A 24,399-nucleotide genomic window follows, 5' to 3' on the forward strand; every position below is an offset into this window, starting at 1 on the left:
AGAAAAATTCGAAATTTTAATTAACAAGAATAAACGTTACCCGTAAAATACCCTTCACAGTTCAATTTGTATGGCAGCTATAGGCTATAGTAGTCCGATCTGAACCATTTCTTCGGAGAATATACCGTTGCATGGACATTAATAAGTTACAAATTTCGTGAAGATATGTTGTCAAATAAAAAAATTGTCCATGCAAAGCGTGAATTTTGATCGATCTGTTTGTATGACAGTTATAAGCTATAAATGTGCGATCTGAATAATTTTTTCGGAGATTGTATTGCTGCCTTAAAACGAATTCCGTGCCAAATTTCTTGTAAATATCTCGTAAAATGCAAAATTTTTCATACAAAGATTAGATTTTGCTATAGTTTTCCGATATCGACGGTTCCGACAAATGAGCAGCTTCTTTAGGAGAAAAAGAGGTGTGTGATCGCTATCTCAAAAACTGAACTCTAGTTCGCATATATACAGACAGGCAGACGTACATGGCTAAATCAACTCAGCCTCCTGGTCACTTATATGTATATATATATATATTTTATACTGTTGTTGTTGTTGTTGTTGTTTGTGTAACGGCAGAAAACATTCTTGAAGTAATTAGGTGGAATGCTATTTGACCGTCCTTGGACGGATTGAAGTCCGGGTCCAAACACATGTCCACGTAAATCCGACTGTCGTGGAAATATATATTTTATAGATACTTCGACGTTTCTTTCTGGGTGTTACAAACTTCGTGACTCATTTAAAATACCTTGTTCAGGGTATAATAGGTGTTGTGGTAGCGGTTATCTAATCCCCGCTTGGGTGGTAAGGTTCGGGTTGGTTGTCATTTACGTAAACGTAGTGTAAGCCGGGTGTAACCTATACTTATAAAGAAAACATCATAAAAATAGGGGAATAAAAAGAAATTTACTTAGCATATTTACTTTAACATTTAAAATGAAGAGCATACAATAATAATTTATAAAAAAGTACTTTCTCTTAAACGCTAAAATGATATCAGTATCTATTAGAATAAAGTATTGGCTTTAAATGTTAGAAGAGACCAAGAAAAAATAAAATCGATAATATACCGCCATATTTAACATTAATGTGTCTTAATAAATTAGACAATTTTGAAAAGTTCAAACAAAAATATAAACCTATCACTGAAGTACATTTTTTATCTTACCTTTAATATTTAATTCAACTAAACATATGTATGTTCACAATAGATAATTGTTTGTGAAATGGCTAATTTCAGCTGCCAATAATATGTATATGTATATACATATAGTAGTATATATGTCTACCGCAACAGTGAGCAAAATGCGATACAATTTTGACGATATGAGGGCATAAATATGTTAAGTGTTATACGCATGTATACAAGCAGGCAAGTTTATTTCATAGGAAGCAAAAAGTACGTTGAGAGCACCATAGATGAGAACAGACTCAATTATTGCAGAACCTTTTTAATACTATCACAGAAAACCGTGAAAACAGATCAATTTGGGAACTGTGACTTAAATTTGATGACCTACTAAGGTCTACATATATATATAAATATATATAATTAGTAATAAATTCACTTTAAATGTTTACGGATTTTCGAAACTTTTTCTTAACTTATAATGGTTTATCTTTACTGGGTATTTTGAAGGCTCCTGATAAAGGATACTAGTTAAATAGCAGCATTTCTTTACAGTTCAACTGGGGCTGGTGTGTATGTGTGTTAATGTGCGCTTGATGAGATGTGTGCATGTCTCTTGGATCGCATTTTTTTGCTATTCGAATGTTAATGTGCACAGTGCAAATGCCGCTTATTATAAATACTTATTTATTAAACTATTAGTTTTTTTTGTCTAATTTCTAATTGCTTGTTCGCCTTGCTGTCGCGCTCCCGGATTGGAATAATCATCTTCTGTAAATACAAATGTTTAAAAATGTGTAAAATTTTCACATTTTGTTCATTAAATTACCATCTTCATCTTCTTCGTTATTTTCTTCCAATCGTAACTCATCGGGAAATTCCTTTCCTTGATCGCCTGCTACCTCATTGTTTAAATTATTGGTATCCAGCAAGTTGTGATTTTTAACCGCTATATCTCCAGCATCTACCGCGCCCACAAGCCCCTCGTCATCATCATTGTCTTCGCCTTTGGGCTTCTCCTCAACATTGCCAGCCGGTTCATTTTTAACACCTCCATCAAAGAAGTTATTTTCTTCGTTGGCTGGCAAATTGAAATTTTGATCGTTTATGAACTCATTATCTTTGATTTCATGTGCACCGGAATCCTCATTGGCTGCATTCGCAGCCGCAATAACCTTTTCTTTATTTGAGGTCTTCGGTCCCATTTCGTTAATTGCATTTGCATATCTATTATTTTTTGCACCATCATTTTCGTGCTTTTGCACCTCCTCTGCTGCATTTACATCTGCCTCTTTGGCAAGATCCGCTCTTAGGTTGGCATTGTCTTCCTTCAAAAGTTCTTCAAAATTGGCTGGTATGGGCGCTACATTCTCCGGTAATTTACGTGGATTTGGTGGCATTGGTAGCGGTGGAAAGGCGCTATTAGTAGTAGATGTATTGTTTGTCTCTTTAACTGGAACATTCACTTCGAGTACATGTTGTTCGGATTTTGATGCTTCAGTAGTTGCTGCCTTTCGGGGTGCACTTAATGGTAATATTAATTTGTTGTTAGCCGATGCCTCTGATTGGTTCGCCGGTGGCTGTCGCAGTTGGTTCAATACTTTGCCGTCAGCCTCAACTCCATCTTCAACTTTTTCGATTGGCTTTGGTAAAATCTGAAAATTTTCAACAGAATTTAGTATTAAGCTGCGGTTACTACGTGAAAGATATGGCAAAAAGCCGCCAACACCGTCTAACCCAACACCCCCAGCAACAATATCGCTACCAGCTTTTAAAATTACATTTTCATTATCAATCTCTTTATGCTCAACACTAGGTGCATTCGAATTTGAAGCTATTGTATTGTTAGTAGGCGAGATAGTTTGATTCGTTTTTGACGAAATAATTTCTTCCGTTTTGTTAGTTAGTTTAATATCGATGTGATATAAGCCAGCACTCACTGGCACTTGTTCATTAAAAGACTTCTCAATGCGCGTTCGCGGACTTGTGTTGCGTGATGTATTCGGCGGATTCAAAGGTTTTTCATTACTGTTGTTACTTTTGGTCTCAGGTTTATAATCACAATGCTGTTCATATTGGGCGATTCTGTGTTCCAAGTTTATAACTTTGCTATGTAACTCCATCTTTTTGCCAGACGCGTCCAGCAAAATCTCCAAACGTTCCTTTTCGGCAAGAATTGAATTATATTTTTCCTATAATGTTTTAATATGATGTACAAATAATTAATTTCTAACCAATAACTGTGTAATGTTTCAACTTACTCTCCACAATGTAATCTCCCCATTGAGTACGTTTTTCTCTTTATCTGCCTCCGAACGAATAGATTGTAGTTTCTTTTCCAAAGCATTGGTACTTTCCATTAGCTCTTTCTTGCTATTCTGACATTCAGTAACTAGTTCATTATGTTCGCTTTTCAATAACTTATGAGCCTGTTGTAACTTATCATAACGTAAGTGTATATCCATTTGTTCATTTGTTCGCAATATAGTCAGTTCTTTCAGTTTTTGTTCCAAATTATGTCGAGCTTCCATTTGTTCATTTCGCTCCTGTTCCAATGTTTTTTGTTGATTGTATTTTTGTTCCACCATATCTGGAATTAAGTATAATATATTTAGACATTTCTAACAATAACCAATTTACATCCTCTCACTTACTTTGTAGTTGTTCATTGAGTTGTTCCTGTTGCCTTTCGCAACGTAAGCGTTGCTCGCGTGTCTCATCCAATTGTTGTTGAGAACTGTGAAAAATCGCCACCATACAAAGCATCGCGGTCAGTACAGCTAAACACACAAAAAACCGGCAACGGCCTGTGCGAGCAAATCTTGTTCCAGTCATATTTCTGGAGGCGGTCCTTGCCAAATTTACTCCCTTTTTGTTAACAATTTTTCCAAATATTTTGGAGGATTACAATATAAATATATTTTTCAGGTCTCCTAAATAGGAAAAACAAATGTAGGTAAAAAGATGTTGCCACTTTGTTTGTTGAATTATTGAATAATGCCACATCTCTTTCATTATTTAAAGTAAAGAGAATGAGCAATCGAAAGTTATTTTGAATCCTATACAATTATTTAAATGCATATGTATAATTTTATCTCAATAATCGCACTAGATCAAAGGAATTGTAAATATTCTGAATCCTTGCAGTTGTTTCAAGGATGACATTGTTTGACTGTTCTCAGATCCAAGAAACTTTCTTCATAAGGTGGTAGCTTTTTATTGTTTGACGTATCGATAAGAAAAACAAAGTAATATTCTTGTCAAAAACATCTGTACAGTTTTGCACAGAATCCAATAAGTGCGGTTGTTGGTCTGTGGGTAAGGATTCCCGTACATTTTTGCGGAAATTTGCATTTAATATTCAGCTACAAAGTGTTATAAATATACAAATTTCCGATACAAAATAGTGACGTCTAGCACAAAATTACACGCAGAAAGCTAGTACGTGTGCCGCAAAGTATTTTGATTACCTCCACTTCTTATAAATAAGTACACAACAAATATCAGTAAAGTAAGTAGCCAACAGGGCAGTTGCTCGAAATCATGTTTTTAAAATACCTCCCTTGAAAAATCAATGCTTTTAGATTATCTACGATACCGGTAACTTATATAAGCGCTTAACTGGTCTATGACTTTTGACTACTAAAGCTTATCTATATAGGGTATATCCATCGTAAACACACATCTACTTGCGGATTTAGTGCTTGATAATTTATATTTACAATTTAAATTCGTCAATTATTATTTATACCTTTTTAATGTAAATTTTCAAGTTCAAAGTGCAAATAATCTATCTATCTCCAAAAAAGTTAGTTAGTTAAAGGATTAGTAAACGTTGTAGTTAAAATAAAGTTCATAATGGTATCATAATTTTTTACCTTCAGAAATATTAATAAATTATGATAAAAATGAAGTATTTTCATTCGTACATTGGCAAAATTACACCACCACATATACATAACTTTTTAGACATATATGCATGTGAAATTTAAAAATAAAAAAATATTATTTATGATTCCATTATATCTACAAATATCCAATTAGAGTGCATTGGTTTTACAAGTATTGTATATGCACACGAAACTTGTCTTATCGAATTTATGCGTAGTGTAGCCATTAACAAATAGAGCTGGCAAATAATAAATAAAAGCCCATAAGGCGTGTATAAAACAATATTGATAAAGACAAAGATAATAATACTTGCTTAGTATTTGAAATAATCTGATTATATGCTTTATTATAGAAGACCACTATTACTGTAGGTAAGGTAAAATATATTTTGAATATAAAAATATATTTATATATATTATATAATATATATAAATATATATTTTGAATATAAAATTATATTTAGATATGTATCCTGTATATAACTGTTTATATGAAATTTAACACAGTTAAGAGCATAAATGGCTCAATTGTTTAAAGTTTTATATATGTTTACATATTCCATATATAATGTCACACTAAAATTCGAATTTTTTTCATATAATTACAGAATGTCTCAACAAGCATTGCCACAACCGCAACAACAGCAATTTGCGTAAGTTATTTTTCACGATCAATTAAAAACCATTGGCGTCTCAATGAATTTTAATCAAAGACTATTATATCTGTACCATGAAATACTATAAACAATTATAACTCTTCATAATATGCCATCACAGAGTTGATGAATATTATGTTGACAACCATTTAGAACAATGTCTAAAGAATTATAAGAATGTGTGATAATATTTACGCGAAGATTGCTAATATATCTTGTCTTCGGCCCTTTTACAGTAATATAAATAATTCCATACATTTCTTCGTAACACATGAAAGCCATTTTAATTGAACACTGTGGTTTTATAAATTGTCTGTCAAAAACGGAATTAAAACATTTAAAAAAATGTTTGTGTGTGCAAAAATACCTCGATTAACTAAAATAATTATTCAACAATAACATAAAGCACCATTCTTTAGCATCGTGAAAACAAGATATTCTGTGCATCAGTAAGATTTCACGGGATTGTCTAACAAAAGGTTCCTGTCTATTGATTTAAGAAAGTGCTCAAAATATATAGTTGCTGTGTATTATAATATTTGTATAACAAGAGTCAATAATAGCGTTAAATATTTTTGACAAACAAGAGCATCGAATTAATGTACTATGCGCCATATATGTAGACCCTAATTTCGATGAAAAAACGATTTTTAACAACTTTTCTATTATGATGTTCGACATACATATAAACTACTACATACTTATGTATTTATAAAGTTTAGATTGTTTTGAAGAACATTTTTTATATCAAAATGAAATACATATTCTGGTAAACAATCCAAACATTAGAACCTTGGCACAAAAATGTATTATAAGTATACCTGTTAAACCACTTATTATAAGGTAAACACCCCAAGGACATACATATATACTTATATGCATGTATTTAAATATTTTTATTAATATGGTATATACATATACCCACGCACATGTGTATATATTTATTAAGAAGTATGAAAAAGAATATTTTTTAACCAAAATCCAATGTATCTATGAATATTAAAGAAATTCGTTAAAGACGAATTTTTACGAAATCGTGAAACCTATCTTGTGAGATATATGTATTTTTCATACAACACAAAATATTAGACACACACATAAATAGCTAAGGCTCTGTTTGCCGTATTAATTTGCATACATATACTATATATTTATAAATATTAATAACTGTCCCTTGCCGTTCTTGCTTGTCCACTCATTGCACGTTAAGGTGCCTGTTTTTATTTAAATGCGAACAAAAATACTTACATCGGTGAATATACCATATACATACTTACATTTGGGAAAATGCGAGCAGTATTTATTCTATTATGCTGTTCGCAAAAAACTGACACCCGCCAAGGTTGAAAATATTTGATGTGTATGTAGGCATATTAAGAATACTGTAATATACATACTATGTCAAATTATTCAACGAATTTGCTTATGTAGATGTACATATGTACGTATATACATATTTATATGCCAATTTATTATGTCTGATAAAAATGTATACATATGTATAAACTTTATTTGTACATATTGTCAATCGAAATAAATACACGAAAATAATTATAATTATAGTAATTTCAAACAAATTTCAAGCTACATAACTGTAAATATTTCGGCTGGCTTCCAAATGGCTTTAAGTGCTAATTCTTCATTAAAGCAAGGAAACCATTAACTTCGGTTGTTCCGAACAAACAAAAAAGTTTCTATACCAAAACTTGATTTTGATCTATTGAAAGTTCCGTAGACCCGAATGTCGTGAGAACGGCATTTTATAGGGTCTCCGTTGTTTCTTTCTGTGTAATCTTAATGCCAAACTTAATATACTCTGTTCAGAGGATAAAAAATAAGAACTATCATCCAGTGGTTGTTGTTGTTGTAACGATTATCTAATCCCCGTTTGGGTGATCAATTCTAGATTCGTTGTCGTCGAGGTCATCTAACGGAAGGCCCAGGAAACGAGCTGTTTCGACGGGGTCGGACCATAGGGAGAGGGGTGTTAGATGAGTGGGGTTTGTTGGGCATGCAAAGAGGTGGTTAGTGTCATGCGGAGACTCATTGCATGCAGGAAACCAGTGGTCGATATGTACAGTAGTGGTTAATGAAATGAAACCCTTGAAATTTTGAAATACAAATCAAATCCCTTAAATATTTGTCTTTGTATTGCTCTTACATAACCGTGTTTTGAAGAGCGGGTTTTATTGCATAAAAAATTATAATTTTTAAAGTTCTTATCCTAATGTAGGTGCTAATTAGAAGAAAAAAACATAATAGCTCGCTGGCGTATGAGTATCATTTAATTATACAAGTATGTTCTTTGTATTTGATGCAATTTTTCGTTGTTCTGACAAAAATAATGTTTTATAACTAAAAATAAATGTTTAAAATATATGTTAGTATTTTGTAAGCCCTCCTCGAGCTTTCCGAACAGCCGTAATCCTGTCGGACATTGATGCAATCAATTCGATGTTCTTGAGCAAAAAGCAGGCGTGCAGTGCGTGCACTCCTATCCACCGAATATCGCTCCTTCAACTCTGAGCTTAGCTCCACTGATGTTAAAAATCGGTTCCGCAGGCTTAAGTTCTTTAAATTTCGTTCCATCCTAGTAGATGTTTTTTTTCTTTGCGAATCCACTTCCAGGAGCTCTGTCCAAAGATTTAGTTGCGTCATATAATTTATAAAACTTCAGAATGGACACATGGCTACACCCTATGCGTTTTGCGAACGCCCTCGCGGCTTCTTCATACTTGCAGTATGACCTTAAGCAAATTAAACGAAAAATCGCAAGCAACTGTAATTAACGGAATCTTCAACAGTTACTTAGACAAATTCCAAAGAAGTGCTTAACACGTAAGAGGAGCAAAAGTTGGATAATATTTTTTAAAAAATGTACTTGGAATACAGCAAAATAAAATTTTCAACCGTGGTAACATTTTATTGGCCACTACTGTAGCTGATAACAGTTGTTTACTTCAATATCTGTTTGTTCCTCAAAGTTTGTTTTGTGTAAATATGATATGTATGTATATGGTATACAATAAACAATCAAAATGTGTGAAATTCTATTTTTGCGAGCGTTAAGCCAACAGTCGATCTACATATGTACTTATGTATGGTATATGTATATTAAAGTTTGTATATTAAAATATATATTTAACTTAAGAATTTTCGGTTTAAAATAAGTACTTGTTTAGCATTTTCTATTTGATTTTATAATTTATGTACATCTGTTGAACATTGCTCGAAGCTCTGTAGGTGCCGTTTCACATTGGGACGCAAAAGAGTCTCATACAGTTTATTTATGAGGGGACGACGAGGAAAGACGAAGGGACCGTGCCACTCGTGTTCGGGTGGCACGCTTTGTGTTCTTGTTCGTAACAGCTCGCTGCTACCCTTTTGAGCATTCATTTTCACTTTCAAATCCTTTGAATGGTTGCAAGAGCGCTCGGTTTCAAATGAATTCGATCGCAAATTTGAGTTCTGTTATCTATTTTTGTATGTAATATGCAAATACGTATGCATAGAATAATAGAAATATTATGACAAATTGTAAATAAGGAGAAAATTAAGATATAGATTATGGAGTAAAGAAATTATGAATTTTTAATACGGAGTAAAGAAATTATGAGTTTTTAATACTTAAAGATTAGGAAATTCCTATTATAAATTTGGCCTTGAAAATATTAGTAGCGGATATTCAATACATTCTTGTGGATTAGGGAATTCCCGTCTTTAGTATTTTTTTGAAACTATTTAGCGGGTAGGTACTTGTATTATGCATATTGTTCTACCATATTCATGGTAATTCATTGCAAGCAAGATGTGTGACCATTATCTCAACATACAAATGAAATACGCAGCACGCAGTGTTGCGCGGTGTTGCGCAGTCGAACCGCACAAATATTTACGAACATTTTGTGAAAAGGAATGCAGAAAAACTAGACTCGAGTTGCTGGACTCTTTTTGACCGTGTGAATGCCCAGAGCGACACCAAAAGAAAATTTGAAAAACATCAGACTCTTTTGCATCCCAATGTGAAACGGCACTAGTTAAGCGCATTTATTGTTTAATTATAGCTGATGCTATAGCACCGCTATGATATGTAATTATATACATACGTATGTATGCACTTATACCCATAACCAATCAAATTATTTTCAATTTTAAGCTTTCAAAATACCAATATTTGCTACCAATAAGCATTTGTTACTAATTTAATAGGAATAACTGGCAATAAATAAAAAGATAAGTAAAAAGGCTAAGTTCGTGCGTTGCGAAGTATTAGATAGATGTTAGTTGTTGTTTTTTCCAGAGGTGTAGATATATTAAAATCCACCTTATTTCTGACACAGACAAACATGTAAGAACTTTATTTGTCAAACTGAATTTTTAAAAGGGTATAAAGTTTATCCTTTATACTTCCATACGGACCTTAGGGTGTTCACTGGTTCTGTTTGTGCTAATACCTTCTGTTTCTGGAGTGTAAATGCATTCTATGTTGCTTCATATCAGCATTTTTTGTTTACATTCATTTTTTAAAACAGTAAGGGCTTTTGAGCATGCACTCTCGGAACTGAAGTCGTTTTATTAAAATAAGAATATGTAAAAGCTTGTACATATGAGGGAAAATGTTTAAAACTTGGTTCCTGGCATTTTATTCGAAATTGTTTGATTTGATCGTAGATTTTTTTCTGCTAACATCATTTATTAGATTCCGTGGCGCTTTTTACTTATTTGCACTCCATAGATGCAAATTTACTAAAAGTACCCTGCCTGTGTTCTATTACAGTTACACTAAGCGACTCACATTAAAATATTAAATATACATATGTATATATATTGTACATATATGTAAATATGTATGGAAATTATTTAGATTGGTTTTAAAATTTGTTACGCAGGACAAAATGCTGAAAGCGTCAATTTAAAAGTAAACTGTTAATTGACATATATACATACATATGTATGTATGTCAAGTATGTACATATATATTCAAATATAAAATAGTGTCAATAATATAATTTTTGTTTGCAAAAAACAAAAATCGCCTGCCAACAAGCGTATATGCGATTATTGACAGCGACTCACTGTGCGCGTAAATAGGCACGCGCTTAAATATCAATTCTGGTTTTGAAAACAAATTTTTATAGTTAGCACATTTATTGATAAGGAAGTCTATTTAATGTTTATTCAATGAATGCACACAAATAATGAAGATTTATTACTAAAATTATTATGTACTAAAATTACACTAGTGGGGTTCAAACATTTCATTACGGTATTTAGTATGTCAGCCGTAGTAGTTTTTCCTCTGATTATGAGTGGTCGAATGGGAATAACTCAGCCGATACGCATACATAAAATATTGTATTAGTATAAAAGTTACCAAAAATAGTTCAGGAAAGGGTTAATGCTACTACTTGTTATATGTGCGACATACTTTTGCACTTTTGCTACATCTGGGTCAGAATAAATTGTTCGGTACCAACTTAGCCTTTCTTTTAGTTTCAACTCTTTTTATGCTCTTTATATATATGACTATCACCGTTATGTTCTGATTTTTCGTTGCTATTAATCATAATGACCTTGGGGGAGTCCATACATACATACCTACATACATAAGTATGTACATACATATATTACAAGTTCTTTTGACTCTATATTTTGCATACCTCTCACATTTCTATTTCTAATTTTATGTAAATCCAACATTTCCTTTCCTTTTTAGCCTGCTGCCAAAAATCATTAATGGCGGCATCGCCGGTATTATCGGTGTCTCCTGTGTCTTTCCTTTGGATTTGGTCAAAACTCGCTTACAGAATCAACAAGTGGGTCCAAATGGCGAGAAGATGTATAAAAACATGTAAGCAATATAAAATAATTAATTTTGTTTAGTTATTTAAGTTATTATAAAAAGGGTATTTTTGCCATATCGTAAAGGTTCGACTGCTTCCGCAAGACATACCGTGCTGAGGGTTACTTCGGCATGTATCGTGGTTCGGGTGTCAACATTCTACTTATTACGCCCGAGAAGGCTATCAAACTGACTGCCAACGATTACTTCCGTCACAAGTTGACTACCAAGGACGGACATCTGCCGATGAGCAGTCAAATGTTGGCTGGCGGTTTAGCTGGTGCATTCCAAATCATCGTTACGACTCCTATGGAGTTATTGAAAATTCAAATGCAGGACGCTGGCCGTATTGCAGCACAAGCTAAATTAACGGGTAAAACGGTGGAGAAAGTTTCAGCTACCAAATTAGCTTCACAGCTGCTCAAAGAGAAGGGCATATTCGGTCTATATAAGGGTATCGGTGCGACTGGTGCGCGTGATGTAACCTTCTCAATAGTTTACTTCCCGCTGTTTGCTACATTGAATGCGCTTGGACCGCGTAGAAATGACGGTTCTGGCGAGGCAGTATTTTGGTTTGTATACGAAGTGGAGCGTTTGCATTAAACCAATGGAATTATGAACTTGTTTTGCATTAAATTGCAGGTGTTCCTTCCTATCCGGTTTGACAGCTGGTTCTTTTGCTGCGCTCTTTGTGAATCCATTAGATGTGGTGAAGACACGTCTGCAGGCGATTAAGAAAGCGGATGGCGAGAAGGAGTTTAAGGGTATTGTGGATTGTATTAGGTATGTCCTAGTAATTTAAAAATTATTTTATTGTTGAATAATTATTGTTATTGTTATTCATTTAGCAAAACATTCAAGTACGAAGGCCCAACAGCATTCTTCAAGGGTGGTCTATGCCGTATGATAGTGATTGCACCACTATTTGGTATTGCACAAATGGTGTATTTCCTTGGTGTAGCCGAGGCGATGTTGGGCATGCAAACGAAGAACTAAACGCACACAGAGAAAAAATAATGTTTACTTTAGTTACTATAGAATGATTAAATGAAGTCAAAAGATCAATAGAAATTTAGCACTTAAAAAGGAGGTTTAGGTGATGATAGCAGATTAAAGAAAACACTACCAAACTGTAATCTATACATTCAGAATTGTATGTAATATATAAATAAGTATATGTCATGCATTTATTGTGTACTGTCCATCAATTTTAAAGACATAATTGTGAGCGTAATATGTACATAAATTACGATTGTTTTTGGAAAAATGTGTTAATATGTATGCATATGAATGTCATAAAATATGCTTAATTTAGCATTAATAATACAGTGAAAATAAAGCAGTCAATTCAAATATGTAATCTAAAACCAGAATATACATATGCTTAAATTAATTTCCAGCTAAAAAGGACAGTCGACATGTGCGTAGTCAACACTTTAATTGATTTACATATATTATATGTATGCACATACTTGTTTCATGTATATATAAATCATATACGATTACGTATGCATATACATAAATAAAACTTAAAACATAACAAAAAAGGAATTTCGCTCATAAGATGTGAATTATAAATTTAAATTTTTTATGCAAATATGTGCATACGCTTTTTATTACAAGCAACAAAAAAAAGCCCATTTGTGTTGAGTTCCAAAGAATCTTCCTATAACAATTAAAAATATGACAATAAACTGCAGCAGCTGTAGATGCATGGCAAAAGAAAAAAAAAAACAAAAACAAAAACAACAAAACAGCCAATTATCAAATTCAATAAAAGTGAGAAAATAATGAATTTACAAATTAAGCTGTGTTTAACTGTAATGCTAAAGTATACATTATACATACGAACATACTAATAAGCGATAAGCGAAATTTCTCAATTTATATAGGCTTTATTTGAAAATGAACACTCTTGACATTTTTCAAAGCTATAAATATCAAAAACCATAGTATTTCTTGCAATTTAACATAACATACACTCTTGTTATTTTATCTCTGTTTTTTTTTATGTATATACATACATAAACAGTTAGTGCAAAGTTCATGTGGCTTAATGTGCATAGTAGCAAATATTGCTGCTTTAGGAAAATTTTCATTTAAATAAATAAATATTGTGATTGCCTCATATGTGTATTAAATTATATAATGATAAATATAAATAAAATTTTGTGTTTAAATATGTAGAAAAATGAATTATTATCTTTACCTCGTGTATTGTTTAGTAAAAAGATTCTGCTTCGTTTTTATCAATTTCTTCAGATACAATCTTTTTCATGTTTTTGTTGATTTACTTGGGTTTGAAACATGGCATTTTTGATTTTGAATTTTTTCTAATTAGTGTGTGATGTGTTGGTTTGTGGCAATGTCAGGAGTACACTTATACTACTTACCGATCCAAATAGGGTTAGGTCGTAAAAATTAAACCCACCACTCTTACACCTCTCTCCGCATCGTAAGACCACGTCCACACAGCACGTTTCCTGGACATTCCGTTAGTTGATCTTGATGACAAGTTATAGGATCTGGAAAGCCGTTTCGATAGAAACAACAGGACACCAATACACCAGACAAATGTACATACATACAAATTTCGAGGCCAAGCATGGTTTAGAAGATTTCGCTCGATAACTGGGATTTTCATTTAAAAAAAGGTTGTTCAGTTCTGTGACCCAGTAGATTAGAAAAAATGTGTAAGGTTGTAAGTAAGTAAAAATAATAAAAACGGCAATGGCCGTAAATACTCTGGAGAAGCTCGGAAAAAAGTTAGTTGTGGTAGCCCTCATAACGCGGTGTTGGATAATAGAAATTATATCGTTAGATAATCACTTTGCCTAGGTAACACAGGGATGTTTTTTAAATTAAAAAAATTTTAAAACGATCGGTACAGTAGGGTAAGGGTAAGGTAAGGGGCACCGGCTTTGAAAAGTTTTGACGTATGTATGTATATAAGGTATATAAATTGCTATAACTTCGCCAATTTCGCCCCAATCGACTTAAAATTTTAACACAACATTTTTGAAAAAAAAATTAAAAACCTACTCCCATCTTAATGGATATTTCTTTACTTAGTAGTTTATGAGTTTACAAACAGAAGTTTAGGGAGGCATATGGGTGAACTAAAAAGATATAAATGAGTCTCATACATTGACATAGTTGTCATTGTTGTAACATTACTATTAATATATCTTCTTTGAATACTAACACATACACCATCTCTCGTCTCCAATAGAAATAATACAAAACATTTTATTTCATTTTTCTCAATAAGTTTATTTTCAAATAATTAGTGATTTACTTATTTTTAGTCAAATATCTGCTAATTTCTCTCTCCAACAGTCAGATAAATCAGTTACATTTTTTACATATTAAATATTTCATATAATTTAGCTGTGACACCAACAACTTGAGCACTTAGTGCAATTTTTAATAACTACGTGAAACTAAGTAGAAAACTAGAATTTTTCACGAAGCAAGCTTTTAGCTTTACATATAAATGTAATTAATGCATTTAAGGGGCTAGAAGATGTTTCAATTATTGTCTCATCGTATTATAGGTTGTCACACTAAAACAGTTAAATAAATTTCTATATTTGTAAATAAGCAGAAGAATTTTAAATATTGTTAAATAAACTGAAAAAATTATTATTATTGTTCTATATATATATATATATATATATGTATATGTATATGTATGTCTGTAGTCATTTCAGTTTTCCTCTTCTTCGTGCTTTTAACTATAAATTCTTGAAATGTTTACTTTCTTACATCGGCATATCACAACAATGCGCTACTCGCTATATCAGTTGCAGTCATTTAAATAACATCCGCCGGACGGTTCGTCGATACACCAGGCTCTGCGCTGTCATTGACTGTTTCATTGCTTAGATCTGCATATCGTCCACGCATCAAACGAGCTATTAGCGATCTATACCACTCAATAAATATCGCATTTCGATAAGCAATTGTGCCCATTTCCAGTATTATGAAACCCATTAATGTTATGAGATTGAACCATTCCCATTCCAACATAAATGCCATCCACCAAATAAGAAGCACACGTAAGCCATCGGCCAGTAGTCGATTCGCTGATGATGAATACTTTACAATCGTTAATGAAGCAAAATTATAACAAGCACTGGAGATAACAAAAATTATTAAAGGTGCCCATAATGTTGGATTACTGCGAAGTTGCGGTATAATATCGCCAAGATCGTCGAAAACGCCTCTACTGTTATGGTTAAGTGGCACTGGTGAGGGTAAAAAATTTAGACATACGCCCAGCAAAACAGTGATCAAAAGTCCGAAGATGCCTTGCCAACCGGTAGCCAACAAGGTCGGTATATCTGTACCTTTAAGACACTTTTCATCATAAACAAATTTAGCAGCGTGGAAAACTTGTGCGAAAAGTACCAGTAAGTTACCGGTTAATACTGCATTACTATCCCAGTTTGGCAATAAAATGCGATCATATGCGACGCGTTGTACATCAATAGATACTATTACTAAGATACCGCAACTAATAGTGAAAATAGCCATCCAGTGACGTGCTGTCAAAGTTTGATTAAGATGTATGGCACCAAATATTCCGACAAATATTAGAGCAGCAACTGAAATTATACATACGCATATATTAATTTACTAATTAAGAAAAATTTGTCAATTAAAATTAAAACAAGAATTCCCTTCAAAAGTACTTTTTTATAGCACAAAATATACATCGATATCTCAAACACTGAGAAACTAGTTCGCTCATATACAGACGGACACACGGAGAGACATGGCTAAATCAACTCAGCTTATTACGCAGATAAATTATATATATTCTTTATAGGGTTTCTGACGTTTCCTTTCCTTAATATATCATGCTCTGACTTGTTGACTTGGTAATTAAAAAAGGGAGAAATATTATATATTTTCTGCTAATTAGTGGCTTAATCTATACATTACTCACCCCTTAGCATTTGAAAGCTGGATATATATGTTAAATAAAGCCCTGTTAATAGGATAACAGAAGCTATTGCATCCAATGCAGCTGGTAGAAACAATTGCAGAGGTGAAAATTCAAGTCCGCCTCGTGTTAACACATTTTCACTCTCAGCACCCGTCTAGAAAAAATATATATTTTCATAAAAATATAATAGCATCTCCTTTAAAATAATAAAATCTCTTATCACCGCCACTCAATCGTATTACTGATTACATCCATACACACATTTAACTATACATATATGTTGACAACTTACGCCGCGCCGTTGAAGGAAAAAATATGCAGCTTTGTAAAAGACGAAGCAAAGAAATTGCCCTAAGAACATGAGTGCAGTTTGAACCACTGGATGTTGAAAGCGACGCCATTTTCCATCGCTACACTCGCCTTCCAAGGTGTCACTCCATCTAAACAAAGACAGTTTTGATATATGTTTATAAATAATGCCTCTTAAACTTTAGGTAACGATAAGGAAGTTCAATAACTTAATACAATTTACGCAGTTTACTATAAATAAGCACTTACTTTAACAGTAGAACGTTCAAAGCTCCTGTACAAACGTATATTAGTGGTAAATACATCATCTTCTTCTGCGATACCGGTCGTTTAAGTTATTGTAACTATGTATTTCGCAATAGTTAGCAATGAATCCCGTTTGTAAAATTTTGCTCTAATTTAATTACAATCTTCCTATTTTTCGTTGTAGATTTTCTTGGCTGCTCTCTTGCAAGTATTCGGAAAATAAAAGTCAGGAGAAGAAAATAACAATGCAAAATAAAAACAAGAAAACAACGGCTAAGCAACAACAATTTGCAGATATATTTATATTTACAAGAGTTGCCACTTCAAATACAAAGAAACAACAGGGTTGCATTGAACTGCAAAATGTGAATAAATGCATTTAGTTCACAATGAAAAGAATATTTATGTAAAAGGAAGCGGAAATAAAATATATTTTTAAAATTTTCTTACTGGTAAGTATTGGAATTGTTGTAGTGGTTGATGCGTTGGACTTATTTATTTCAAAATGTAGTATTCCAGGATCTACCAAAAGTAATATTTTTTTGGCGGAAAATCATTTTATTTAATACAATAAAATAAAAACATAGGATATTTAAGTCATGTTTCGTCTTGACTTGATATAGATTTGAAAAAAATTAATAATTTTATAAGTAATGGCTGATTGTGATCATTCATTTATCGGATTTACTTAAAAATTTTAGAGAATATTTCTAATATATTATACTTAAAGAGGATGAGAATAATAAAACGATTTTTTGAAAACTCCTAACCCCTTAAAGGATGTTTCGAATGTGCATATATCGAATCGGCAACTTCAGTTCATTAGATTTAAGCAATAAAGTAAAAACCACACAATAAATCAAAAGAAATTATATATTTTATTATATTTCTGACCAATCATCTTTAAACATATCACAGAATTTATATTAATTTACAGTTCCTTTACCTTGAACATATGTATTTTAAAATGAAATTAAAATGTATATGGAAACTGATTGAATTGGAATTGTGTTGTCCAAAAAGTATCGTATGCTGTCGAATTGAATTTCACGATTTCACCTTTGTTTCGTTACGTCCATTTGAACTGAAAAGGAAGGACATCATAAGCAAATAAAAACAATTAAAATAATAATATTTTGTTAAGAACGGCCACACCATACATGTACTGCTATCAAAAGCATTTTAACTATTTGCAACTCTCACCTGGTGTTTGGGACAAGAAGTGTTTTGTGTATAAATATAATTCTTTTGTGTACATGTTTTGTAGTGAATTTTTAGTGATTTATGTTATCAGATTTATTGGAAGTCCTAAACCATTAATTCTATTAAAGCTCGTCCTTCTCAAGCGTGTATGTGACTTCCTCCACCGTGCCGAAGCGCATCGTCTTAGCTTCATGTATCACGTCTCCTTGATTATCATTTGCATTTTCTTGCCTTGGTACATATTCCACGCTGTCTGTGTCACTTTGATATGAAATGCGTGAGTCGGACGCTGCTGTTGAAGTATCAGGACTTGTAAGTGTGATTTTGGAACCGCGCGCAACTCTGTGTAAGCAAATTTGTGTGTATTTTTGGGTATTGTAGTGAAACTAGTTACTTAATGTTATTCAATTTGTGATATAATTATGATTATTAAGGAATTATTAATATGATGTGTGTATATGATTAATTGGTGTAGTATTAATGGTTGTGAATTATGTAATTTGTTTGATTGTTTGTTAACCGACAAATATACATATAAAAGCAGAATTTATACATACATATACATTTGCATTGTGTGCTTACTGTTATCACAATCATACACATGTAGTATATGTATACCTTATATACATTGCATTTGTTTGCTTGACATTTAAGCGTTTTTGGGTATCTATTGCCGATGATGCGTGTTGGTTCCTCGCAATTTTTGCGGATGTCTACATAATACATATAGTATATGTTCAAAATTTGAAAAAACGAGTGATGATTTTTTAGCATTGCAGAAAGCTTTTTGTGAAATGCACAGACATATACATACATATAAGCAAGTTTAAATATTACCTGTCACGAGTTTGCATATTTGCTTCAACATCCAAATTGCGTGGTTGACGGAAATCACATTCTAACGAGAATGCCGAATCACCAGGTGTAATCAGTTCGGGATCATTTTGTATGACAACAATATTAGAATAGAGTTCTCCATTTTTCAGCGTTTGACATTGGTCCAATTGGAAATTCATCTCCAATGTACGTGAAGTTTGTGTACTTGGCTTCACAAAACAAGGTTCACTTTGTTTATAAAAACTTCCACGTGTATACATCACGCCGGAAAAAGGTTTCTCCGTCTCCAGCATAACGTTCATAGAATTGGAACCGCATTTGAGATTGACCTTTTGTATACCCTGATCTGACCCTTCTATTTTGAAGGTGTCTGTTAAATCTTGCTCCCACATCTCTGCAAAAAATTAAAATAAATAAATACATCGTAATATGGTAGGTTGAGCGCTCTACAAAAAAGTCTCTTACGGTTTTTTCATAAAGTGAACCGATTAAAAGATATTAACGTTTAAAGTTTGATTATGTTAAGGCGAAACTTTTTTCCATAAATAAAATCGTTATATATCGGAAAACTCATTGGTTTGTAGGAAATTTCCTGCTCTACAAAACCGTCACTTGGCAAGCGAAAAAGATAATATTCGTTTTTTACCCACTCTAATATGTATTGGTTAATTGATGATATATTCTAATGAAATTCAGAACACTTATTTTTCTGGTAATAATGTGTCCTGATACCAAAACTCGATAAATTTGGATCGATACTTCTCCTAGCCCTTATAAATGTACCTAAAAGATTTCCGCCTATATATCTCAATTTAACTATATGGTTATATTATAATTAGCAAAATTTATGGATATCGATATGTTCAAGTATCTTCCCATAGTACTAATATAATGAATATGAAGATTGCGCTATTCGAATTTATTTTAATATAAATACCTCTGATATAAAACTAAGTGGCTAAGTGACATTTGTTTAAGTTGACAAAATACCAAATATAAGTTTTAACCATTCATAATTTCTTCGAAAACGAATATTGGGTTCTTTCATAAAAATTTTTATAGAAAATTTTGCTAACAGTTTTAGTTCCTTAGTTCCTATAGTTTGCTTCCTAGCTTGTTGTCATTTTTTTATTATATTTTATATTATATTTTCTTATAAAATAAATCTTCTTATAAATAAATAAATAACTTATATTAAGATCAACATAGGTATGTACACATATGCATATATGGTATATGTTAGTGTAAAGCCTAATTCGCATAACGATCTGCTGATGAGTCTGCTAACCATTAGTATCGGCTGGGTTTCTAGAAAAAGTACTTTTGAGGTAAAACTTATATTTCTGATTTAATAAATACCGTGTTCTCGTTTTGCTGTTTACATGAAAAAATGGGAATAAATTTTGGTCGTATAATCAAGTCTAGTAATTACATTGGACGATTTTTTGTTTAACGATAAAATATTTGTCTCATATATTATATATGTATATACATATATACAAATATATATAATAATATATAGTATAAAATATTTGATTGAACAACTTTTATCTACCTAACTGGACTGATTATTTTTACCAAATATTTGAATATATTTACATTACATACAAAAAAAAACGGGGCCACTTTATTATAGAATTTTTTATGTAAACGAAATTTTTTCTCTCCAATTGTTAATTTTGCATTTCATAATTCTTTTTCACTTGCAAAATAATATTATTTAAGATAATAACAATATTTTTATAGAAAATAGGGTAGAGCCATTAAAAAACTATATTGTGTTTTTTCTCAACTACAATACTCTACTAACAACCCCGCGTTTCTGACACTTTTTTTTGCTTTGTTCTTGTTGTTGACGTTCACGCGGCCAAAAATCCGGTTTCGCGATATAAAATTCTTGGTCAAGAAGATTCGTTGACGTGCTCAGTACGTATTAAACCGTTTTATCTTCCATACATATTTACAAAAAAATATATTTAATATCTTCTTGTTTACCTGCTTTACTCTGTTCTTTGTTTTTATCATCACTTGATACATTCAATACGAAAAGGCAGAGGATGCTGATTGTAAGCAATATAGCACGCATTTTAGCGAAGAATATTTTATATTTGATAAATGTCAGTTTTTAATTGAGACTTCGCGACAACACAAATACACGGTATAACGAAAAGTTAGTTGCCGCCAATGATTTTCCTTCCCGAGACTATGGACTATGCGCTTAAATGCAAAAGTAACAACTGAAGACAAGTGCGCCGGTTGCAGAGAATATAAAAGCCAGCGCTGGCTGGCGGTGGTAATGTTCGGTGGTTGCACGAGTGATGACTTAACCACAAACATTACGCCAGCGGTGGACAGGTGTCAGCGGTAGTATGATTTTTTCACGCTGCCCATATATGTATCTATGTATAATATTTGTAAAAGAGAAAGAAGGAAAGAGAAAAGTCAAGAAGTTGCTATGCTCCCGGGGGGCTAAATATTCGTAAATAGATGAGTTGAACAGACGAACTCTTAGTGGCTAGTGTGGAAAAAAGAAGAGCGGTGATAGTAGACCTGATGGCAAAATATTGGCTGCAACATGACGAAATGCGGATGAATGATTGAATGAATAGTTGATAGCCGGTAAGTTGCAAATGTACACACCTATAAATAAGCGCATAGGTATATATGTAACTGTTTGCAAGCATCGCCAATAATTAAGAAATACGCGCGTTTGTCTGTTGCATAAATGTAAAAATCAGTTTGTTTACATTTGAAATGCACATAAAGCGTATACATATGTATCTACATATACAAATAAAGATATATGAACAAATTTTTATTACATTAAGCTTATTTAACTCTGTTGTGCTAAATACAGTAACGCATGTGCATATATGTATTTCGAAATTATTTATGCACCATGTATTTGTTGCAACTTACTAGAAACATCGACAATTAGAAGAGATATACGCTAAGGATATAGACTGCAGATATTTGCGCCCAAAGTTGCATTTGCAACTAATTTTAAAACATTTAAGAATTATTAATACAAAATTCACGAAAATAATACATTTTTGATAACTTTAAAAATAAGTTCAGGTAATTTTTCTGCATATATAAATCACTATAAAAATTATATATATTATAAAAAAGACTTTCATGTGATCGAAAATTCTCGGATTTATGAGGTAATACTCAACTTAAAGTTTGAAAAAAAACGTGTTTTTTGTGAAATTTTTGGAAGAGGATTTTTATTTTACAAATAAATAAATAAAAATAATGTACATTTACAGAATTTAATGTACTTTAAAAATCGGTTATTTATTTTCAAAAAATTTGCATTGAACAAAATATCAATTTCTTTAAATTCACATTTGATATAATCCCTGAAAGTACTTTGATTGCAATTTTTAATTGCTTTCAAAAATTTGGCAAATATGTAATTCTGTTTACAGTTTTTAATAGAATTATTTTAGCCATTCTGTGCATTATTGAAGTAATCTCATTAGTGTTTTTTATGTCGTGGCAATTTTCTCACCCAAACGTGTTAGTTACAAAGAGGCAGTTAACGTCAACATGTCATCTTTGGCACTTTTTTATTTATGTACAGACGTTAGTAACGCTTGCTTCAATAAAAAATCGTGAGAGCTAAAACCAAAGAGCGTTTATTAAGTCGGAAAAGACACTTCGAAGCAGAAAGCGCAAAGAAGTGGAAAATTAAAATTAAAAGAAGAAAAATCTCCTTCCGCATTTCACGGCAAGTAGTGATACACACTTCAACACATATTTTCATACATACGTACAGAAATCCAGTAAATTAATTTTAACAAAATCCATCCGTTTTGTTTTACTTCAAACATTCATTCATTCCGTTCAGTTCATGCGATGTTCCGCTGCCTCCAGTGGTAATCCGACGCCATGTTAATAAACTTTGAATGACGGGAGTGCAAAGGCATATGCATACATACATCCATACATACGAGGAAATTTCGATAAAAAACCAAAAATGAAATTTTTTTAACAATTGGTATATATTCTCAATATAATATCCAATGCACCTAACGTTGTTAAAACTCCTTTAATCCGATAAAAACTACGGTTCAATAGAAAAGTGGGCCTCCGTGGCGGCGATAACCTCATCATTCGATTAAAATTTCTGCCCAACTAATGTTCCCGGAAATCGGTGGACATCCTCTAACTGAAAGGACAGTCTACGCCTTTTTTTGAGCAGATTCAACGGGTGAAGTCCACTTTTTCTATTATTCCTTCGTCTATGGCATCAGTGAATTCATATTAAGCCCTTGGATTGAGCTTAAACAGCGTCCAACATAATGGAACTGTGAAGTGGTCGATGGCGCTTGTTGTCTGGAGTGAGTAAACGAGGCACCCAGCTCGCCGACGGCTTAAAAACCGAATCACTGGTCGTTATTGCTCTATTTCCAGTTATCTAAAATCCTCGTACACTTCCGCTTCCGCACACGTTCAAAATAACACTCTGAGAGCGTTTCGGTTGAAATTGGTAGTAGCCGTCTACGAAAATGTAGCTGTCTTGTTCCAAAAGTGCTATTGTGCAGTGAGACTGAGTACTTATTGGACCGTCCTCGTATGCAAGTATTGGCATGGAAATTTTTCTGCATTATTTCTGTTGCTATAAGAAATAGTAATATTCACTTGTTTTTTTTTTTAGTTTAACAATTTTTTGCTCACATTTCTTTAACATTAGCTAAAATTCGTGCAAATCGCTACTCAAATCACTGCGTTCGCGTGCGTTGGTACAACACGGTACAAAACTGTTCCACGTACAACATACACACATACTTACATATATATATACATTTCTACTATTGTAACGGCCGTTTGTAGTGCCCACTTTTACCACTTCTTCGTGTCGGCATTAAATGCCTATTAAGTAATTAAATCCTATTTCCGATTTCTTTGTATAACGCTTTTGTGCACGGTTACAATAACTGTCATGCATATTCAATGGAGTGGAGTGTAAATAAGCCGTAATTGAACAACTTTGAAATACATACACGCGTATAGGCCGCTGGCATAAAAAGGAAATATCGCCTGTTGATCAACATCCATAAAACCGATATCACTTAGAGCACACATAACGGTATTTTATTCGATTTCGCGTTTTATATTTACCATATCTTGCGATCTTATGATTACTTGTTTATGCTGGAAAAAAGTAGAAACAAGAAACAATACCGTGAATAGCTAACGTTCCGTAAAAAGAGCTTTAGGTTAAATATTTTCAAATAAGTTTAGCTCAAAATTATCAATTTTGTAAAAACTCGTTATTCAACTGTTGAACGAAATATTATAAGAAAATTTGAGAACAAAAT

General features: G+C 32.5%; 4 protein-coding genes across 9 annotated transcripts; 1 reads left to right on the forward strand and 3 right to left on the reverse strand.

Moving 5' to 3' along the window:
• Positions 1 to 890: 890 nt before the first annotated feature.
• On the reverse strand, positions 891 to 4,110 carry LOC106614305 (uncharacterized). Of its 3 annotated transcripts, none has more exons than XM_014229987.3 (5): positions 3,787 to 4,110; positions 3,394 to 3,722; positions 3,073 to 3,324; positions 1,962 to 2,787; positions 891 to 1,903 (listed from the first exon to the last, which is right to left on the reverse strand). In XM_014229987.3, the coding sequence occupies exons 1-5, from the start codon at positions 3,965 to 3,967 to the stop codon at positions 1,845 to 1,847; spliced, it is 1,647 nt and encodes a 548-aa protein (XP_014085462.2). In that variant the 5' UTR covers positions 3,968 to 4,110; the 3' UTR covers positions 891 to 1,844. The 3 variants fall into 3 exon arrangements, with proteins under 3 accessions (XP_014085462.2, XP_014085461.2, XP_014085460.2); XM_014229986.3 differs by having other exon boundaries at positions 2,914 to 3,324; XM_014229985.3 differs by having other exon boundaries at positions 1,962 to 3,324.
• A 288-nt stretch (positions 4,111 to 4,398) lies between these two features.
• On the forward strand, positions 4,399 to 13,716 carry LOC106614310 (mitochondrial glutamate carrier 1). Its single transcript, XM_014229993.3, has 6 exons — positions 4,399 to 4,643; positions 5,631 to 5,675; positions 11,395 to 11,529; positions 11,607 to 12,092; positions 12,163 to 12,303; positions 12,369 to 13,716. Exons 2-6 carry the CDS (start codon positions 5,632 to 5,634, stop codon positions 12,514 to 12,516), a joined length of 954 nt encoding a protein of 317 aa, XP_014085468.1. The 5' UTR covers positions 4,399 to 4,643; position 5,631; the 3' UTR covers positions 12,517 to 13,716.
• A 1,051-nt stretch (positions 13,717 to 14,767) lies between these two features.
• On the reverse strand, positions 14,768 to 17,312 carry Tango9 (transport and golgi organization 9). The gene is made up of 5 exons (XM_014229994.3): positions 17,161 to 17,312; positions 17,033 to 17,097; positions 16,767 to 16,914; positions 16,475 to 16,628; positions 14,768 to 16,130 (listed from the first exon to the last, which is right to left on the reverse strand). The coding sequence occupies exons 2-5, from the start codon at positions 17,089 to 17,091 to the stop codon at positions 15,337 to 15,339; spliced, it is 1,155 nt and encodes a 384-aa protein (XP_014085469.2). The 5' UTR covers positions 17,092 to 17,097; positions 17,161 to 17,312; the 3' UTR covers positions 14,768 to 15,336.
• Positions 17,313 to 17,884: 572 nt separating this feature from the next.
• LOC106614312 (uncharacterized) lies at positions 17,885 to 21,294 on the reverse strand. Of its 4 annotated transcripts, none has more exons than XM_014229995.3 (4): positions 21,065 to 21,294; positions 19,070 to 19,463; positions 18,233 to 18,574; positions 17,885 to 18,113 (listed from the first exon to the last, which is right to left on the reverse strand). In XM_014229995.3, exons 1-3 carry the CDS (start codon positions 21,153 to 21,155, stop codon positions 18,355 to 18,357), a joined length of 705 nt encoding a protein of 234 aa, XP_014085470.2. In that variant the 5' UTR covers positions 21,156 to 21,294; the 3' UTR covers positions 17,885 to 18,113; positions 18,233 to 18,354. The 4 variants fall into 4 exon arrangements, with proteins under 4 accessions (XP_014085470.2, XP_069964172.1, XP_069964179.1 ...); XM_070108071.1 differs by lacking the exon at positions 18,233 to 18,574 and adding an exon at positions 18,851 to 18,945; XM_070108078.1 differs by lacking the exon at positions 18,233 to 18,574 and adding an exon at positions 18,815 to 18,945.
• Between the last annotated feature and the right edge of the window lie 3,105 nt (positions 21,295 to 24,399).

Source organism: Bactrocera oleae, chromosome 2, assembly GCF_042242935.1.
Source record: "Bactrocera oleae isolate idBacOlea1 chromosome 2, idBacOlea1, whole genome shotgun sequence".
NCBI lineage: Eukaryota > Metazoa > Arthropoda > Insecta > Diptera > Tephritidae > Bactrocera > Bactrocera oleae.

Excerpts from the sequence above, each read along its gene's own strand:
- LOC106614310 (XM_014229993.3), top strand. The coding sequence starts at position 5,632 with ATGTCTCAACAAGCATTGCCACAACCGCAACAACAGCAATTTGC. Across the intron at positions 5,676-11,394 it reads CCGCAACAACAGCAATTTGC|CCTGCTGCCAAAAATCATTA; the intron begins GTAAGTTATTTT and ends TTTCCTTTTTAG. Across the intron at positions 12,304-12,368 it reads GGTATTGTGGATTGTATTAG|CAAAACATTCAAGTACGAAG; the intron begins GTATGTCCTAGT and ends TTATTCATTTAG.
- LOC106614305 (XM_014229985.3), bottom strand. The coding sequence starts at position 3,967 with ATGACTGGAACAAGATTTGCTCGCACAGGCCGTTGCCGGTTTTTTGTG. Across the intron at positions 3,723-3,786 it reads ACTCAATGAACAACTACAAA|ATATGGTGGAACAAAAATAC; the intron begins GTAAGTGAGAGG and ends ACTTAATTCCAG. Across the intron at positions 1,904-1,961 it reads TAACGAAGAAGATGAAGATG|AAGATGATTATTCCAATCCG; the intron begins GTAATTTAATGA and ends TTGTATTTACAG.
- Tango9 (XM_014229994.3), bottom strand. The coding sequence starts at position 17,091 with ATGATGTATTTACCACTAATATACGTTTGTACAGGAGCTTTGAACGTT. Across the intron at positions 16,629-16,766 it reads TTTTCCTTCAACGGCGCGGC|ACGGGTGCTGAGAGTGAAAA; the intron begins GTAAGTTGTCAA and ends TATTTTTTCTAG. Across the intron at positions 16,131-16,474 it reads CAGCTTTCAAATGCTAAGGG|TTGCTGCTCTAATATTTGTC; the intron begins GTGAGTAATGTA and ends GTATAATTTCAG.
- LOC106614312 (XM_014229995.3), bottom strand. The coding sequence starts at position 21,155 with ATGCGTGCTATATTGCTTACAATCAGCATCCTCTGCCTTTTCGTATTG. Across the intron at positions 19,464-21,064 it reads CAAAGAACAGAGTAAAGCAG|AGATGTGGGAGCAAGATTTA; the intron begins GTAAACAAGAAG and ends AATTTTTTGCAG. Across the intron at positions 18,575-19,069 it reads AATATGCAAACTCGTGACAG|AGTTGCGCGCGGTTCCAAAA; the intron begins GTAATATTTAAA and ends TTGCTTACACAG.